The 20559-nt window shown below is 45.5% G+C and overlaps 1 protein-coding gene across 1 annotated transcript; it reads right to left on the bottom strand.

Annotated features, from left to right (window-relative positions):
- Nucleotides 1-8680: 8680 nt before the first annotated feature.
- EPGN (epithelial mitogen) lies at nucleotides 8681-20559 on the bottom strand. The gene is made up of 4 exons (XM_073340364.1): nucleotides 20407-20559; nucleotides 12017-12134; nucleotides 11146-11298; nucleotides 8681-10719 (listed from the first exon to the last, which is right to left on the bottom strand). Exons 1-4 carry the CDS (start codon nucleotides 20543-20545, stop codon nucleotides 10686-10688), a joined length of 444 nt encoding a protein of 147 aa, XP_073196465.1. The 5' UTR covers nucleotides 20546-20559; the 3' UTR covers nucleotides 8681-10685.

Consider the following 20559-nt stretch of genomic DNA (forward strand, 5'->3'; position numbering starts at 1 on the left):
TTTAAAAACACAGGATGAAATAATCCCCCTGTTTTGTGACCCTTTTGTGTTTGCTGTCCATGAACCTCTGAGTTTTGCTGGAATCAATGTCTGCAGAAATCAAATGTCAACATCACATGTGTCAGTATTTCTGTTATATGCTCATTTAAGCAGGGAACAGAAAATACTATTTGACTTCTCTGACCAGTCATGTCTAAGACACACGGCTTGACCTTTAAATATCAAGTATTAAATGTGCACAGTGAACTATTTGCAATTCATCCATTGAGCAAAAGAAGGGGGGGAAAAGATGAATAGATATGAATAATGAACAAATATGAGGAAATCACAATCTGTTTGAGGACATTCATCAGATAAATTTATCACAAAGTCTTCATTGCAAAAAAATTCGTGAACCTCAACTTTTAAGTATTGGCCTGAAGCAAAACCTCAGATCTGGACATCTCTGAACTTTGTGTGGGTTAGGAATTCAACTCTGAATCCACATGTGAATTCCACAGATGGCCCAATCTCTATACTGGGGCAAATGAAAACCTCAAATTGAACCTCCCCTGGAATCTGGAGCAGTAAGACATGTCTAAACCCACGCTCTAAGCCCATCTCTAATTCTTATGAAGGATGGTCATTTAAAATAGTCCTTATTCTAATTTGTGTTTGAGATTCTTATCCAACAAAAGCAATGAATGAGTCTCACAAGCTAAACCGCCAGGGCCCCAGTCTTGCAATGAGAACTATGGTGTCCACATGGAATTGACTGCAGGCTTGGGACCATAATGCTTTGGGAGAAACCAGGAAGGGGTAGAGTGAAATGAACTAGAAGGACAAGAGAGGGATAAAACACAGGTATCTTGAAGCCTTTCATACTCTAAATACCTGCCATCTGATGTCCTTTCTGTGACTTTGTTTATCAACTTGCAGTCCCAAGAAGGCAGGAACTACCACAAGAATGCTGAGAATTTTGTTTTCTCCTATTTTAAGAAAATGCCCTCACTGGATACTGCAAATTCCTGTTTGTCCTGCCAAGACCTCCACAATTCTCATGGGGGTGAGCTGCAACATTGGGGACCAGAGGGTGCTGCTCCAGATTCATTTCTCCTCTCTTTTCAAGCCCTTACACTACCCTGATCTCTCCTGCAGTGGCTAATAAAAGAGCAAAGCCTTAACGCTGCAGCATGCCCTGGACTGGGTGGCAGGAAGCCTGGATTCTGTTCCTAACTCTGCCATTGTGCAATCCAGGTCACATTACTTCCCCTCTCTGTGCGTCTGTTTCCCCTCCTATCCTTCGTCCATCTTGTCTACTGAGACTGTAAGTGCTTTGGGGCAGGACTGGCCTCTCTTTATGTGGGCATACAGCACCTAGCATGAGGGGACGTCAGTCGTGACTGGGGCGTCTAGGGGCTGCTATAATCATCATACTGTTGTGTGTGCGTCTCTTCTGCAGAATGCACTCAGCATTCAACCACGCTGACAACCCGGAGATGGCAGCCTCCTCCCTGTGACTCAGGGAGCATTCCAGCTCCTCCAGGCTAATAAGGGTTGATTCTAATAGGCCTTGCTCCCATTGAATTCAGAGAGAGTAGAATCAGGTCCAGAAAGTAGTCATAGGACAAGATTTTATTGCTGCCATGGTAATTAAAGACTGTTTACACTGAACTCTTAATGAGCAATCCCTTTTTAAACCTGGGCTGTGAAGGAGTCCCAAATGATTTACCTAGTACAATAGGGACCTCTACAGGTGTCTTCCACTTGATATCAACAAGGACAATAACATGCTTGGAGTGGGATGTGACCAAACAGACAAACGCAACTGCCAAAAAGAGATGCTGGGAAAACAGGGGACAGATGAAGTTCAGAGCTCTCAGATCTGTATCAGCCTTGCAGAGCATAGTACTGTATGTGTACTGCGTACTGGTAACGTTACTAACCTGTGCATAAACAACAAGGAGTCAGGTGGCACCTTAAAGACTAACAGATTTATTTGGGCATAAGCTTTCGTAGGTAAAAAAACCCACTTCTTCAGATGCATGGAGTGCAAATTACAGATACAGGCATAGATATACTGGCACATGAAGAGAAGGGAGTTACCTCACAAGTGGAGAACCAGTGCTGACAGGGCCAATTCAGTCAGGGTGGATGTGGTCCACTCCCAATAATTGATGAGGAGGTGTCAATACCAAGAGAGGGAAAATTGCTTTTGTAATGAGCCAGCCACTCCCAGTCCCTATTCAAGCCCAAATTGATGGTGTTAAGTTTGCAAATGAATTGTAGTTCTGCAGTTTCTCTTTGAAGTTTGTTTTTGAAGTTTTTTTGTTGAAGGATGGTTACTTTTAAATCTGTTATTGAATGTCCAGGGAGATTGAAGTGTTCTCCTACTGGCTTTTGTATGTTACCATTCCTGATGTCTGATTTGTGTCCATTTATCCTTTTACATAGAGACTGTCTGGTTTGGCCAATGTACATGGTAGAGGGGCATTGCTGGGACATGATGGCATATATCACAGTGGTAGATGTGCAGGTGAATGAGCCCCTGATGATGTGGCTGGTGTGGTTGGGTCCTATGATGGTGTTGCTAGAGTAAATATGGGGACAGAGAAAGCAACGGGGTTTGTTACAGGGATTGGTTCCTGGGTTAGTGTTTCTGTGGTGTGGTGTGGCATGTAGTTGCTGGTGAGTATTTGCGTCAGGTTGGGGTGGCTGTCTGTAAGCAAGGATTGGCTTGCCTCCCAAGGCCTGTGAGAGTGGGGGATCGTTTTCCAGGATGGGTTGTAGATTGCTGATGATGCGCTGGAGAGGTTTTAACTGGGGGCTGTAAGTGATGGCCAGTGGTGTTCTGTTATTTTCCTTGTTGGGCCTATCCTGACTTCAAAGAGTAACTGCAGAGTTATAATTCATTTGCAAATTTAACACCATCAATTTGGGCTTGAATAGGGACCCTCTCTTGGTATTGACACCTCCCCATCAGTTATTGGGAGTGGACCACATCCACCCTGATTGAATTGGCTTTCAGCATTGGTTCTCCACTTGTAAGGTAACTCCCTTCTCTTCATTTGCCAATATATATTTATGCGTGCATCTGAAGAAGTGGGTATTTTACCCACGAAAGCTTATGCCCAAATAAAACTGTTAGTCTTTAAGGTGCCACCGGACTCCTTGTTGTTTTTGTGGATACAGACTAACATGGCTAACCCTCTGATACTTCTAATCTGTGCATGTTACTTGGCCAAGACCAGGATTAGTGAAACATAACAGATTACTTCTCTGTTTTTTCCCCCCTTCACTACTTTTTCATGCTTACTTATTAGGGGCCAACCCAGCCACCCTAACTCACTTCATATAGCTCTGTTCTGTGGGAGTGGCCCTTGAAATCAATTAAACTACTTGAGGAGGAGGGTTCTAATTCAAGGGGACTAAGGGTGGCACAATCTAGCCATCAGCTTATTTAGCTAGACTCTCAAATGATAATTTTGACATATCCTTCCAGTTTGTCATGACATTTCCCTGGGAACGGATACACAGACAAATACCAAGTTTTAATGTGATGATGCAGACTTCATATGTATAGTCAAAAAAAGGGTATTTGCTCGTGGTCTTCCAACACTGCTTGACCTTGAGAGTGATAGCTTGTTTCCTTCTTACCCCTTCTCTTCTGATTTTTGTGAACTACTGTAGTGCACAATACAAATATTTTACTGTAATTTCATTGAGAAACTCACTATCAGTGGAAAAGAAGGAGGTTCCAGTAGTTAGGGCACCAGCCAAGGACTCAGGAGATCTGGGTTCAGTTCTTGGCTCTGCTAGAGACTCCTTGTGGGACCTTGGCCAAATTTCTCTGTGCCTCTCCTCCCCAGCTGTACAATACAGATAATTGCTTGAGAGGCTTTGTGGACATGGTTCAAAGGAGAAGGAGAATTATTTTTATTCTGTGCCCTTTGCCTTGCAGGACAGAGCCCTAGGTGGTGTCTAGTGGGTGGGACCAGGGAATGGAAAAGGAGGGCTCCTTTTGGTCTTGCTGGTAACTGTTTCCTCCCTTGCTGCTTGAGAGCAATGCCTAGATATAAATTGCATTGCACTAGAGCAATAGAAACAGCTGGACATTAGAGACCAGCAGAAGCAGGGAAGGAGAGAACATAAGAATGGCCATACTGGGTCAAACCAAAGGTCCATCTAGCCCAGTATCCTGTCTGCTGACAGTGCCCAATGTCAAGTGCTTCAGAGGGAATGAACAGAACAGGTAATTATCAAGTGTCCATCCCCTGTCGCCCATTCCCAGTTTCTGGCAAAGAGAGGCTAAGGACACCATCCCTGCCCATCCTGGCTAATAGCCTTTGATGGACCTATCCTCCATGAACTTATCTAGTTCTTTTTTGATCCCTGTTACAGTCTTGGCCTTCACAACGTCCCCTGGCAAAAAGTTCCATAGGTTGACTGTGCGCTGTATGAAGAAATACTTCCCTTTGTCTTTTTTAAACTTGCTGCCTATTAATTTCATTTGGTGACCCCCTAGTTCTTGTGTTATGAGGAGTAAATAACACTTCCTTATTTACTTTATCAACACCAGTCATGATTTTATAGACCTGTATCATATCCCCCATTAGTCATCTCTTTTACAAGATGAAAAGTCCCAATCTTACTAATCTCTCCTCATACGGAAGCTGTTCCATACCCCTGATCATTTTTGTTGCTCTTTTCTGAACCTTTTCCTTTTAGATATATTATATCTTTTTTTTTGAGACAGGGCGACCACATCTGCAAGCAGTATTCAAGATGTGGCCGTACCATGGATTTATATAGAGATAATAGGATATTTTCTGTCTTATTATTTCTTCCTTTCTTAATGGTTCTCAACATTCTGTTTGCTTTTTTGACTGCCACTGCACACTGAGTGGATGTTTTCAGAGAACTATCCATAATGATTCCAAGATCTCTCGTTTGAGTGGTAATAACTAATTTAGACCCCATCATTTTCTATGTCTAGTTGGGATTATGGTTTCTAATGTGCACTACTTTGCATTTATCAACATTGAATTTCATCTGCCATTTTGTTGCCCAGTCACCCAGTTTTGTGAGATCTCTTTGTAGCTCTTTGCAGTCTGCTTTTGGACTTAACTATCTTGAGTAGTTTTGTATCATCTGCAAATTTTGCCACCTCACTGTTTACCCCTTTTTCCAGATCATTTATGAATATGTTGAATAGGACTGGGCCCAGTACAGACCCCTGGGGGACACCACTATTTACCGCTCTCCATTCTGAAAACTGACCATTTCTTCCTACCCTTTGTTTCCTATCTTTTAACCAGTTACCCATCCATGAGAGAACCTTCCCTCTTATCCCAGGACCGCTTCCTTTGCTTAAGAGCCTTTGGTGAGGGACCTTGTCAAAGGCTTTCTGAAAATCTAAGCACACCATATCCACTGGGTCCCCTTTGTCCTCATGCTTGTTGACCCCCTCAAAGAATTCTAGTAGATTGGTGAGGCATGATTTCCCTTTACAAAACCCATGTTGACTCTCCCCCAACAAATTATGTTCATCTAAGTGTCTGACAATTCTATTCTTTATTATAGTTTCAACCAGTTTGCCCAGTACTGAAGTCAGCCTTACCGGCCTGTAGTTGCTGGGATCACCTCTGGAGCCCTTTTAAAAACTTGGCATCATGTTAGCTATCCTCCAGTCATTTGGCACAGAAGCTGATTTAAATGATAGGTTACAAAGCACAGTTAGTAGTTCTGCAATTTCACATTTGAGTTCCTTCAGAACTCTTGGGAGAATACCATCTGGTCCTGGTGTTTTATTACTGTTTAGTTTATCAATTTGTTCCAAAACCTCCTCTAATGACACATCAATCTGCGACTTTCCAAGGAAACAAAGGAATGTGGAGTGACCGTCGCCAACAGTGATGGCCACCCAGCAAGGGATGCAGTGTTAGAAGCCCAGTGAGCCAGACATGCCTTTCCAAGAAAGACAAACTTCCCCAGAGGGAGGCTAGAGGATCAAAGCTAATCCTCTTGATTCCTAAACTAAGCTAATTTAACTAACAAGCAAACTATCTAAAACTAAACTATCAATGAAGCGAAAAAACTTTTAGCCAAGGCATGCTCAAGGCGGACACTCTTAAGCGCCATCTCAAGCCAACGTGGTTGAGAAGGAACTGAGGGTGTTTCACTTGAGCAGCCCGACATAACCTCAGTGCTGGGCACAAGGCTGAATAGGGAGCATGAGAGGGCTGAATGGACACTGCTAATGGAAATCTGAGATCGAAGGCATCAGGGGCACATGTGCACCTAAACTGGAGTATCCAGAGGGAGACACATCTCGGAGTAGAACCTGGGGAAGCTCTGCAGGAAGTTAGGCAAATTAGGCAGCAACATAGACCATGAGCCCCAAAGCAGCTGGCATTCCCCAAAAAACTCAAAGACTCAGCATGACTGACTCCATGAAGGAATCTCTCGCAGCGTGGACTTCCTTAGTGGGGTCACTGAGTCAGCTGCTCACCCAGTACCCAGTGTGACACATTTGTCTCCACTGCCTCAGAGGCACAGGAGGCCTGGTGCGATACCTTGGGTTAGCAGTGACAACACCCTTTCTCCCCCATTGGCTGCATCCCGGGAGCAATCTGTACACCGTCCCCTCCATCAATCACCTTTACCTGTGTCACTGACACCAGATGTGGGCCAGGTCAATGTCCCTGCCCAGTCGCTTGGTTGGCAAGGGTGCAATCTCTGGAAGCCTCAAAGTCACTCACTGAAAAGGCAGTGGAGAAATAAAGCAGGCACTGCCTTTCTCCTTCTCTGCTCTGTCCCATTTCATTTCCCTTTTCTTTCTGTCCCAGATTCACTTATACGATCAATGTCTAACCTGCAGCACTCACTTGTCTGGTGTTTCTTTTACTGAGCTTTTCCTCCATCAGCAGAAGCCTCAGATGTTCTCCCTAGGCAGCGTCTCCTGTGCTGCCCTGGCACCAGAGAGGAATCTGGAAGAGAGCCTAACAATGTAGGTGTGCTCTGATCATGCCTCCATTTCAGGCCACACAATCTGCTCAGCCATCTCCCAGACCAGTTTGCTCATACACTACGCCATACTCACAAAACACAGGAATGAGGCGTGCACATCTTTAGGCACCCTATGTGCCTTGACACCCCTTTGACAATTAATTATGCACCCTGTTAAGTACTTATGTGGCCACTTAGCCAAGTCAGCTGCTCACCCTAATGGGCTTCAAAAATTGCAGCCAGGATGTTAAAACAAACAAAACCACGTCTCTCTGTGTAAACCTTTTAAGGTTATAAGTTGCTTATGTTCATACCCACAAAATATGTGCCCTTCAAACAACTCGTTAATGTATGTCTATATTCCGGCATGCAGCAATTCTGTGCACAGACAGAATCGCATGCAATCTGCATAATCTGTGTGTACATACAGATCATTGCTGGGTAAAGAGACACACAAAAACCCTGAAGTCTTCCTCCTTTGACCCACCAGTCCATTGCCAGTTTCACAGGAGAAATCAGGATTGGTGAGAAAATGTACAACCCACTGTCTCCAGGCTGTGCATAAGTTTCTAACAGGTGCCTAAGTGAAGTACCTGCCCAAATGATTTAATCATTCTGGGCCAGATTTTGCTCTCATTACAAACGCAAGAAGCCAAAATAAATTGATTCAAGCTGATGAATTTACTCTAAGCAGAACAATTGAGAGAGCAGAAATTATAAAAGTGTAGAAGAAAGAAGTAAAGATAATGTAAGGGAACTGGGCTTATTTAGTCTGCAGAAGAGAAGAGAGGGGGGATTTGATAGCAGCCTTCAACTACCTGAAGTGGGGTTCCAAAAAGGATGGAGTTAGGCTGTTCTCAGTGGTGGCAGATGACAGAACAAAGAGCAATGGTCTCAAGTTGCAGTGGGGGAGGTCTAGGTTGGATATTAGGAAAAATTATTTCACTAGGAGGGTGCTGAAGCACTGGAATGCGTTACCTATGGAGGTGGTGGAATCTCCATCCTTAGAAGTTTTTAAGGCTTGACAAAGCCGTGGCTGGGATGATTTAGTTGGGGTTGGTCCTGCTTTGAGCAGGGGGTTGGACTAGATGACCTTCTGAGGTCTCTTCCAACCCTAATCTTCTATGATTCTATGATTAACTGGACAACTAATGAGTTTAATAAGGCTGACCTTGAGAAAAAGGGGACTGGCAAGTCAGGGATATGGAAAACCAAAACAACATACCTTAAGGAATGCTTGCTTCAGAACCTAGAGGAAATGGATGGCACTGCACCTGAGGTCAACTCCTTGCCAATACATCCTTGCTATTGTATTAATTGTACATTGGCACTTCTAATCAAGCAGGGCATGTCATACTAGAGGACTTAGGTCAACATGCACATTTCCCCTTTTAAACTGGACTCTATCTTACATATTTTGTTGTGAGCATTTCAATTCTTACTAATGACATTATGTTAAAAAAAAACAAACCCGACATGCATCACTTGGAAAAAGTGAATACCCCACATAACAAGGGAGCCTGATTTTCAAAAGACAAATGATGTCTCCAAACTAGCCCTTACACAGTTAGGCACTGTTAGCGCCCCGGGTGTCTAAATGCAGCTGAAATCTGGATCCACAATGTGCAGCACCTGACACAAAAAACCTTCTGAGCAATGCTGAAAATGATCAGCGCCAGTATTCCAAAACTCACAGTTAGAAGCTGCAAAGTCTTTCAAGAGCCATTGTCCTCTGAATCTATTTTATTTCCCTATCTCAAGAACAAATCTCCCCATCTGAAGCATCTTGTGGGTGAGAAGAAAAAGAAAGCACATAATATTAATCTGGCAGGTTGGAGCTGGGCATATTTCCTTTATCCATTTCATTCTTGTTTAAATGGTGATACACTACACGTTCCATGAGAGCGAAGTCAGCTGGGTAGAACTGTATTAGTGAGTCCTGTGACAGGGTCAGGCCAGATGGCTACAGGAGAGTGTTAGAAGGCAGATATATTAGTCCCAGATTAAGCAGGTCCATTTTCTTTGGTTAAGGTAACAGGGGCAGTTCCAGAAGAAGAAGAAGGAACTTGCTGGAACAAATTCAGGCAGGCAGGCTAATTAGGACACCTGGAGCCAATTAAGAAGCTGCTAGAATCAATTAGGGCAGGCTGGCTAATCAGGTCACCTGAGTCTAAAAAGGACCTCACTTCAGTTTGTGGCATGCGTGTGAGGAGCTGGGAGCAAGAGGCACTAAGAGCTGAGAGTGAGAATGCATACTGTTGGAGGACTGAGGAGTACAAGCATTATCAGACACCAGGAGGAAGGTCCTGTGGTGAGGATAAAGAAGGTGTTGGGAGGAGGCCATGGGGAAGTAGCCCAGGGAGTTGTAGCGGTCACACAGCTGTTCCAGGAGGCACTCTAGACAGCTGCAGTCCATAGGGCCCTAGGCTGGAACCCGGAGTAGAGGGCGGGCCCGGCTTCCCCCCAAACCTCCCAACACCTGATCAGACACAGGAGGAGTTGACGTGGACTGTGGGTTCCACCAGAGGGGAAGGTCTCTGGGCTGTTCCCCGATGCACATGGTGGATCAGCAGAGACTGCGGGGATTGTTCTCCTTCCTTTTTCCCCAGGCTGGCCAGTGATGAGGTTAGCTGAGTGAACGGCAGGTTTGAGCCACCAGCAAAAGTGGCCAAAGTGAGGGCTGCCGTGAATCTCTGAGGCAAGCAAATCTGCAAATAAGCGCAGGAACCACCAAGGCAGAGTAGGAACTTTGTCACAGTCCTTATAACAAAATTGCAACTTCCATAGCAACTAGAATCTTGTTTCTCTTGTCTAGCAGTGCACATCACTAGGCAAGAAGATGCCTGACTGACAAGTCTGGGAGTGTGGGGAGCTGCTGTGTGATGTACTGGAAGATCAAAGCTGTCCTGATGAACACTTTCATAGTCCATTTGAAAAAAGATATCATTTGAGCTCTATTCTTCTCAAAACGTCAGGAGCCCTTTGTCCTCTAAGATCTCTGGGACTGCTCTCATTCTCCTTATTATTTTTCCAAAATCATCTGATCTTTATTCTTCTTAGTTTTAATTATATCTTTTTTCACTCACCCATTTCCCAGTGCAAAGCCTTTGCTGCCTTTGTCCATTGTGGCAATAGAAGCATATATTGCATTTAACCCACTTGAGAGATCTGCAGTATTCATGTCAGCCCAGACCCATACTATAGGCCATTGGGAAACCAGAAGTTGGCTAGATGGACTTCTTGCCTTTGGCAGTGTGTGAACTCCATTCTTTGCCTCAGAGCACTGAGAGACATATTGTTGTCTTCCTCCACACAGAATGCCCTTCCCTGTTGAACAATCAAGGCTTGAAGTTTCCAAAAGCAGCTAAAAGAAGTCAGATCTCCTCCCAAAAACAAGTGAACTGTAGTCGAACAGGGGAAGGATCCTCAGCCATTTCAATGCACCCAGATAAGTCCCCCAACAACCTTTATTAAAGCAATGAAGGCTTTCATCAAAATGAGTGAAGCCAGCCAGTTCTACAGGCGTGCCAGTTGGGTACCAGCTATTTGATTTCCATTGTCTCAGGTTATCAGTCAGGCTGTGGCACCTGCTAGTATTTTGTTGGCACTGGTAGTTTTTTCAACTCGGAACCTCCTGTAATTTACAGGCAAATTGGTAAGTGTCCTATGTCAGATCTTCACAATGCTGTCTCCCCGGTTCAGACTTTGTACGGTGATTTCAACTTCCCGCATCTAAAGTGGACAACAGATTTGTGAATTTCATCACACAATGATAGAACTGTAATGATGTAAATTGAGCCAAATCCTACTTGCCTAAGTCACGTGAGCAGTCCCCATGAAATCAGTGCTGGTTGGCAGTTTCAGAATAATTTTACACATTACCGATGCAGAAATAGAGGCACAGAGCCGTTCAGTGACTTGCTTAAGATCACATAATACGTGAGTGACAGACCCAGGAACCGAGTTCTGAGCCCTCTGTTCTATCCACTAGACAACATTCCCCAAAATCTGTCAAATTATTCAGACTAATATAATGCAAAAGGAACCATATTTAACTTAAATCCTTAGCATAGGAATACTCATACTTCCAGGTATTCTGAACCGTTTAGGAAGTCACATAACAATTTTTTGTGCCCCAGATAATACCATTTTCCATACCTCTTTCTTACATAGCAATAGATTAGAGCAACTATCCCACTCAGTAACATTCCAGCACCAATTCCCACTGCAATATAGCGTTCATAAGAATTAAGCGCATAAGAATTTAACGTCAAGTGTTCACATCTTTCTCCACTGTAACCTGTCAGGCACCTAAAAGAAAAAGAAATCCACAAGAGTATTCAGAAAATCTTAACTTGAGACTGTAAGATGCCTATTACATTTGATTAATTTTAAACAATTTGCAATTAAAATGTGGAAGGGAACTAAACTGGGGTGGGCAGATTCTATTTTGCAGTCGGAACCCTGTATGTCAAAAAGCTGCTGGATCCCTCGCGCTGAGAATTCCCCTTGATAGAGGGTGTCGTGAGAGAACACTGTGCTCTGGTGATACCTAGCTGTTGTAATGACCATTGGGCCCACAGGCAACCAAGAATAGCTCTAGAAAGCTCCTTTGTGGCCCCTGCCCTGAGTCCAGCAGTCAAACAATGGACACAGCTGTAAATTTAACCCTTCAGCTTCTGATTTCAGCTCGATGCTGCAGTTCTGATATCAGAATGTGTCAAAAGCAGCTTCCAAGCACTTCATCTTCTGCTTTCGCTTTCTCCAGCAAGCTTTAATTCCCAAGAGTATGATGTTGTCACAGCTCTAGTGTCTTGTTAATAGAGAACCTGAATTTGCACAGTGCCTAACTTGAAGCATGTGCGTAGGTCCCACTGGCTTCAGTGGAACTACTCAGACATTAAACTTATGCCCGCATACAGATCAGAGTGCAGGTCAGGATAACAGTGATGTGTAACATACACAGGAAAACAAATATAAACTTGTTTACTTCTCCAAGAGCATTTATTTAAACAATCAATGTATTTACCTGCATATGGGTTTCTTGAGTTCATTATGAAAAGCACAGAGGCCATTAATACAATAACTGTCGTGTTCTTCAAGACAGGATTGCATAAGCTTCAGCGCAATAGGTTTCTTGGTGGAGTCTATTGGGAAAGATGTTGGGGAGGAGGGAAAGTTACATCTGAAGAAATAAAATGGTCTGAAAACAGTAATCGCGTCATTTTTAAACATACAGTCATTTACAAGAGAAAACCCCATTGCACGCAGGTTTAAGGTGATGTAAATATTGCTGACCAATAGCGACACTGCCAACTAAAACAGAACAGAGATGCTGGACACCTTAGCATGGAGTTTTTCAAACACCAGTTTTAAAGAAATGATTTCCTCTTCATTTCTAAGGTGCAGAAGTTTAATGAATATGCTGGATTCATTCCAAGTTAATGTCAGCATAACACAGCCTGAAACCCAGCAGGATAGGGGCACAGGGGATCAGCAGGTTCAGGGAGCTGTAACTTACCTTGCTGTTAGCCAGTGCTTCTGAATCTGGCCGACTGTGATTAATTTTAAATCAAAAGGACAGAACACCATGGCTGTAAGGCAGCTTGCCCATAGTTTGTTCCCAACCCTAGCAGCTGTTTTTGTTATGTAAATGACACATATCAGGACCATTCTTCAGGACTGTGGATAGATCACTATTTGTTGATAGAACGGAGCCAGAGGCCAACAGTAACAGGTCGCAGGATGGGGTGGTGGTGGTGGGGCAAAGGAACGGAAGGTCTCAAAGGCTTGCTGTCGGAGGAAGTATTTGTTTGAACAGGCCTCCTGACTGCCAGAGTTATTGATTGGGAGGAGCGGCCAATCAATGCCTCTTATTTCAGGGAATTGTTTTAAACATAGCCGAGTGAGTTCTTACCTGAATATTTCACAACACTTTCTTTCAGTTGTGACCGCAAGAAAAGCAAAACCATGCAGGATGAGAACACCACCACCTCCAAGTAACTGAAGTCTGGTATTGGTCTTTTGTCAAGCGGAAAGCTTCCCTCCTAGTACATGCTGAAACAATGCTCCAAAAGGGTGCACATGTACTGTATGTTGTTGGAGGTGCCGTCAGAGATGTAAGTCCAACGTCCTGTCCTGACCACTTGTGGTCACTGACGATCCCATGACACATTTCTCAAGGGTAACATTATTAATCCCCCATTTCCTGATCAAATTCCAATCGGAGTCATTCCATTCTGCCTTGCTACGTTCCCCCGTGCGCTCAGCTGGGTGAGCTCTTCCTCTTCTCATGCTAGTCTAAACAGCTCTAGATGGCTCTTGCGTGCCAATGTATTGTAAACCACGTCTGTCTGCACTTTGGTGACGAGTCAAGTGATTCTGACATATAGAGGGCCTGATTCTGTCACCACTACTCAGGCAGAGCGGCAGCTCCCTAAGTGAGTAGCCCCACTGCCATTCAAGATACTGTTATGCTGAGCGGGACTGGAGACTGCATCAATCACGTACCTCTTTTGAGACTGGATGCAAACTCACCCTTCAATTAACAGGATGAGTTAATCAGAAGCCCTTCCACCATCACGCCTGCACCGAAGACAAAAGGGGTTGTGAACCCGCCCAGGAGTTTGGACTGAGTGGGCGGGGGAGAGCTTTGCTGAGAGAGAGAGAGGACCTGACGGAACACAGAGGGGCCTGCCATTGGCAAAAAGCAAACAAGCCAAGCAGTAGCCGGAGAGTACAGTAGTGTTGCCAGCCATCTGGGTTCTACCTGGAGAACCCGGTTTTTGGCTTCTGTGTCCAGGTGCCATTTAGGATTGTCAGGTGCCCAGTTTTTGACCGGAAAGTCCGGTTGAAAAGGTGACCTGGCAGTGCACAGTCAGATGTACTGACTGGACACCAAGAGTCCAGTTACCACAGGGAAGGAGGCGGTGCCAGGTCATTAACCCACACCAGCCCCTGCTCAGCTGGGGCTGCCTCCTACCTGCAGGCAGGCTTGTTGTCAGGCTGCAGGAGCTCCTGTGCCAGCCCTGGAGCAAGAGGGGCACAGCTGGGGAGGGAGGAAGGTGAAGATGATCCAGCAAGTGACAGGGGGAGGGAGGGAGGGAGAGGAGTAAGGGATGGGGGCGGGGCCTTGGGGGGAAGAGGAAGAGAAGGGGGAGGGGCCTTAGGACTCCTGTTACCAGCAATTAGAAAGGTGACAACCCTAGAAAACAGTGTGACCCTTGAAAAAGCTACAGAGAGTATTTTGGGGTCCATTGGCTAAAGAGGCTTGCAGCTGTAAGCTAAGAAGCGGTTTCCTGCTATTTAACATTTTCTGCACTCACTCAGAGACATAGGACTTCGTACATTCTTTGTAAACAAAACTGCATCAGATAAATACCTGATATCACTAATTGCATCCCCCAGCTGAACATCCCCAGAGCTCCAAACTGCTGCTCAGGGTCAAAAAGAGGCAAAGAGTACAACTCAACATGTGTATTGGTAGGAGCATCAAGCCTCAGGTTTATTAGGTGCTTTGGTATTTTAGGGAATGAAAGGGCCTATACACATTTATTCTTGAAGTAAGTAGATGGTTTATTCCTCCCTTTCAGGAAATGCTACTGGAGTGGGAAGAACCCACCTTCATTTAAAATGAATTTTTTTAGGTTGTGAAGCAAAATTCTCTGCTGCTGTAACCACTGAAGTCAATGACTCTTGCTAGCAGAGAATTAGACCCTGTATCTAATAATCAGAGTAAAATGTCACACACTCTAAAGCATACCCATGTTAACAGAGGCTGGCCTAGCAATCAAGTAACAGTACAACAAAGCAGAGGCCTGGCAATAGTCTTGCAGGTCAGCTGAGGATGGCCGGGCTGTGCAGACAACGCACCCAGACCCTGCATTGCAGGAGCACGTTGGGTAGGTCCACACGGCAAGTAGACACCTGCAACTGACCCAGCCCACATGCCCCAGTCAGCTGGCAGGGGCCCGCTGCGGGTGTCTAATTGCAGTGTAGACATACCCTTTATGTCACTCTGTAGCAACTCTTGCGGCTGACTCAGAGGGTAGTGCTGACAGACTCTGGAACCACAACGAGAGCATAAGCGCAAACCCACAGTGTCACAAGAAAGTTAAGCTCTGCCTTTTGTTTTAAATTTCATGTACCGCAGCGATACTGGGTGTTGGGATGGTGCCGAATTGGCGTGGCCGTACTGAATGAATGGTGTGAGAACATGGCTTGACATGACTGAACTGCGAAAGAGGATTCTGGGAGCAGAATCCTTCTCTTAGCATCGGGCAGATGCCAGAGGTGAAACTGACTGGCTCCATGCTGCGTGTAGGATCAATACTGATCTTTGGGTCAGCAAATAAGTCCACCTGAAAGCAAAGAACATGTGTAGAACATCCTAAATGGAGCATGGGCTGATGGGGGCATATTGATCCTGTTGAAGGACATCACGCAGGGGGCTGAAGTGAATGATTGATAAGGGAGTGAATGTGGGGTAATGTTCAGTTGGCATTGCTCTGCAGTCTTCTCCAAAAGTAATAGCCACGTAAAAATTAGTAGCCACATGCCCACTGGGCACGCTTTTAAGACATGTGACTCCTTTGAGGAAAGAGTATAAAAATCAAGCAAATTAAATTACTGTTGGGATTCCTTAATTAACACTTAAAGAAGCAATGCTGCTAGACAGAGTAGCCAAAACTCTGCTCCGTGGGCTCAAGTAGGACTGTGACAAGAGGGGTTTCCAGGCAGCCGAGGCCTTGCCTCGGGGGAATTCGAGACAGACCAGAGGGCTGAGAAGACCAGACCTGGAAGGAAGAAGCTGTCTATAAAATTGGTAACCACCTTCTCTGTCTGCCAAGCAGGAACTGTGTGAGGCTAGCACAGGGCCTGTTTGTGAAAGAGAGACTCGTTAAGGAGAATGTATAGCTTTTAATGTCTAACATAGGAGTCATGTGTTTGATATAACCCTTTACTGCTTGTGTAATTCCTTCTCAATAAACTGCTGTGCATTGAAAATAATTACTGTGGATCTTTCTCATTGGTATGACAGTAATCTGCTCCACCAGGAGCCAGTAAAGATCCATTTCAGGGGTAGTAGCACCCCCTGTTGTCAACACCGGGAAGGTAGGATTATTCTGCTAAATATTTCACTTAAAACCATGGTATAATGGTTTAAATAAATTAAAAAAAATATCATTAACATTTGCTAACCTACATAGAAAAAAGCTCAAAATCTCCAGCTGTCAGAATAAAACTGTAATATTTTCAATCTGCATAAAAAAACCCTTCCTGGTTTTGTTTGGAAGTACCATTGCAAGTTGCCAAAAGGTGGCAGCATTCCATTTTTATACGATGAAAGTACAAAATAGCTGTATCAGACCTCATATTGTTATTCTAAATACATTTAAAACAGGAATGAAAACAGGCCTAGAAAATGTTTTGAGACAAAGCTTGGAGAGAATAATCTTGTAATTCTGAGGCCCAGTCCTACAGTAATTCTTCACACACACACAAAGCCCCCGCTGACATTGGAGGGAGTTTTGTCTAACTAAGGGCTGCAAGCTCAGATCTCAAATCCAGACCCCAAAATTAAAAGTGTTAAATACTGTAAGACTACAATTTCAAAGTAATTACTTTCAAATGAATTACAAAATTTGAAACAAAGAGAAAAACTTTTTTTCTAGTCACTGATGGAGACAATTCTACTAATTTAAATATCATATTATCCACCTAGGCACTGGATAAGCTGTTTAAAGAGCACATAGTGATACTGACCTTTGCAAAGCATTTTGTGATCTATCAATGAAAAGCATCATATAAGAGCCAGGTATTAGTTCCCATTTGCCCTTTAAGTCCACATGAAGAAAATATGCAGTATAAGCATGCCTATGGATGGATGTTTGCCACATGAGAGTCATACAAAGAGTGAATTTGACCTGATCTGACATGAAATCAAAATAATGGATAACTGAAGGGTTGATCATGACAAAACTGACAAACGTTATGGTTTGACACAGAATGACAGAGCTGCTATAAAAAAAAAAACTAAGTGTATATGTTATATAGTTACCATATATACCAACACACACACACACACACACACACACACACACACACAGTCCGATCATCCACATGCACACACACACACACGCAAAATATCCAAAAACCATCGTGAGTGCCAGAGGTAGATTTGTATAAAGTACAAATGCCCAGCCTTAGCTCCAGACGACAATGCACTTAATAGAAATTGCATCAGACAGAGATCCATCATTTCTTCTGCATTAACTTTGATGCATACTGCCCCATTTCTGAACTAATCATCCCCAGGGATGCAGGTAAATGCATCAAAGAACTTATCTGACCGCAGTATGACAGCTGATCCATCAGGGTGCTATTTGGAGTAGGCTGTGCAAAACAGACCAGGAGCTGGCTGGCGGGCGGGCCTGCACAGGTTCTTTTCCCTGCATTTTGACACCGAGGATGAGAGTAGTATATCCACCCTCGCTTGTTGGCACTGAGCTAATGACAATGAGCATGTAGATTTTCATCCATGACCCAGCTCTTCTAACTGTCACCCAGTTCTGTCCCCCTCATCCCACTCTGAGTAAAACAAGACCCTTCCTAGCTCCCTGATTCCTTCCTGACGAACATTGGAAGATGTCCCCCTCAGGCAGGAAGAAATTCTCATATTCCCTATCAACTTCCAGGCAGCTGCCAGCCCAGCCTCCTGTCTCCCCATCTTGTTTCTTTCCTCTCGCTGACCTTGCCACTCAAGGTGACCCACCAACCCCTAATTTTTGCAGTTGAGGATGACTGTATATGACATGCAGACTAGGGAAAGGAGGAAGGTTCCTGGCTGATGGGTGTGGGACTCAGCTCCCTCTTGCCTGGATCCACAATCCCACAGGATAGTGCCATTTCCAACCTGGCATTCACTTGGGAGTTAATTAATTTCCTAAGGGTTTGTTATTAACATGCTTTAATTATGAGCTTCCTTTCTTCAGTATTTAATGACTGTTCCACCTACCTAGAAATGGAAGCTGCAAGAATGGAGTGAAGGGATGTGACCGGTTTCACACAGGAGTCTTTAAACACCTTCCTTCCACCCCAAAGTCCAGTCTTCTAACTCTTAAAGGGTTACAGTTTTTAAAAGCAGACGACTACTTCTATCTGCAAGCCCAAGGGTGTGATTGCATGCCTGTTTCTGTGCGCAATTGTTAAAGCCACCCTCTCGCTGACTGCAAATATCCATTTTATATCCGTAATGACAGCAAGGGCACAGTGAGGTGACACTGCTGCCCACGTGGCTTTGTTCATGCAAGCGAACCTCTCATTTGTAAAAAAATCTGGCCCATAATAAATTCTCCCACTCTAGTACAACCGGTATTTCAGACAGCGAAGCTCGTCAGTGAATCAGAACATAAATGTCTACAGTGATGTGACACCAAAGAGGACCCTTTTTTCTTCTTTATCCAATCCTGGAAGAACACCCATGTCTCGGAGAAACATAAACGCCAAGCCACATCATGGGCTCCATCGACAACAGGGGTGGGCAAAGTACGGCCCGCCAGCTATTTTAATCTGGGAGCTGCCTGGCCACGCCTCCACTTGGAGGGACATGCTGCTGCTTCTGGGAGCCGCTTGAGGTAAGGGCCGCCTGGAGCCTGCATCCCTGAGCCTCCCCCCGTGCCCCAACCCCCTGCCCCAGCCCTGATGCCCCTCCCGCCCTCCAAACCCCTCAAGCTGAGCCCAGAGCACCGTCCCGCACCCCTCATCCCCAGCCCCACCCCAGAGCCCTCACCACCCCCAGTGCCCCAACCCCTGGCCCCAGCCCTGATCCCTCTCCCGCCCTCCAAACCCCTTGGTCCCAGCCCTGAGTACCCTCCTACACGCCAAACTCCTCATCCCCAGCCCTACCCCAGAGCCCGCACCCACAGCCGGAGCCCTCAGCCCCCTCCCCGCCCCTGCCCATACCCCACCCCCTGCCCCAGCCCGGAGCCCCCTCCCACACTCTGAACTCCTCATTTCTGGCCCCACCCCAGAGCCTGCACCCCCAACCAGAGCCCCCTCCCCCTCCCACATCCCAACCCCAATTTTGTGAACATTGGTGGCCCGCTGTACAATTTCTATTCACAGCCGTGTCCCCCGGGACACTACAAAAATAATTTTCCCTGTATTGATACTCACACCTTCTGCTGGGAATTGGCCTCGTTAGCACTGATTCCCCCCACTTGATATGGCAACTCCCATCTTTTCATGTGCTGTATTTTTATACCTGCCTACTGTATTTTCCACTTTATGCATCTGATGAAGTGGGTTATATCCCACAAAAGCTTATGCCCAACTAAATTTGTTAGTTAGTCTCCAAGGCAGGGGCAGGCAAAGTTTTTGGCCTGAGGGCCACATCGGGTTTCCAAAATTGTATGGAGGGCCGGTTAGGGGAGGCTGTCTCCCCCAAAACAGCCAGGTGTGGCCCAGCCCCGCCTCCTATTCGATGCCCCCGCTTCTCGCCTCCTGATGGACCCTCACCCCTGACTGCCCCATCCACCCCCCGACCCCCACCCCTGACCATCCCCGGCACCCCATCCAACCCCCCTTCCCATTCCAGACTGCCCCCCGGGGACCCCTGCCCCATCCAACCCCCCCATTCCCCGCCCTCTGACCGCCCTGACCCCTATCCACACCCCCGAGCCCTGACCACACCCCTGAACTCCCCGGCCCTCTAGCCAACCCCCCCTTACCGTGCTGCCTGGAGCACCGGTGGCTGGCAGCTCTACAGCCACATTGCCCAGAGCACCGGGTCAGGCCGTGACTCTGCAACTGCGCTACCTGGCCTCCCAGAGCACGGCGCAGTTGCAGCGGGAAGAGGGGGCAGCGGGGGAGGGGCTGGGGGTGAGCCTCCTGGGCCAGGAGTTTAGGGGCCAGGCAGGAGGGTCCTGCGGGCCGGATGTGGCCCATGGGTGGTAGTTTACCCACCTCTTTTCTAAGGTGCCACAAGGACTCCTAATAGTTTTTACTGATACAGAGTAACACAGCTACCCCTCTGAAACTAGTAGAGATCACTCTCCTTACAGTGTGTATGGTAAACATCCATTTTTGCATGGTCTGTGTGTATATAAATCTCCTCACTGTATTTTCCACTTTATGCATCCGATGAAGTGAGCTATAGCTCACGAAAGCTTATGCTCAAATAAATTGGTTAGTCTCTAAGGTGCCACAAGTCCTCCTTTTCTTTTTGCGAATACAGACTAACACGGCTGCTACTCTGAAACTAGTCGAGAAATATTCGCATTACAATAAACACTACCATTTGACTAAATGACAGTCACATTAAGAGTAGCTATCAATTCAGCTACACTCAGTAGATAGGATTTTTTTTTTCAGTCTACAAATGCTTATTTGAGACAATACAGAGCAGAGAAGAAATACCTTCTGTGTTGTTTTTTGCCCAGCTCTTCCACAGGCCTGTGGTTAGCGACGAAACAGTAATAGCTGCCTCTTCACCAAGTGCTACCATTGCTGTATAATGCAAACACATATTGGCTTTAGCAGGAAAACACTTTTGCATGAAGCTTATTTCAT

This window comes from Lepidochelys kempii, chromosome 4, assembly GCF_965140285.1.
Source record: "Lepidochelys kempii isolate rLepKem1 chromosome 4, rLepKem1.hap1, whole genome shotgun sequence".
NCBI lineage: Eukaryota > Metazoa > Chordata > Testudines > Cheloniidae > Lepidochelys > Lepidochelys kempii.

Bases quoted from the DNA above. Each gene is read 5' to 3' on its own strand.
- EPGN (XM_073340364.1), bottom strand. From the start codon at position 20,545: ATGCAAAAGTGTTTTCCTGCTAAAGCCAATATGTGTTTGCATTATACA. The intron at 11,299-12,016 runs GTAAATACATTG...TTTTTCTTTTAG, and splicing joins CTCAAGAAACCCATATGCAG to GTGCCTGACAGGTTACAGTG. The intron at 10,720-11,145 runs GTATGGAAAATG...TGTCCACTTTAG, and splicing joins TATTGCTATGTAAGAAAGAG to ATGCGGGAAGTTGAAATCAC.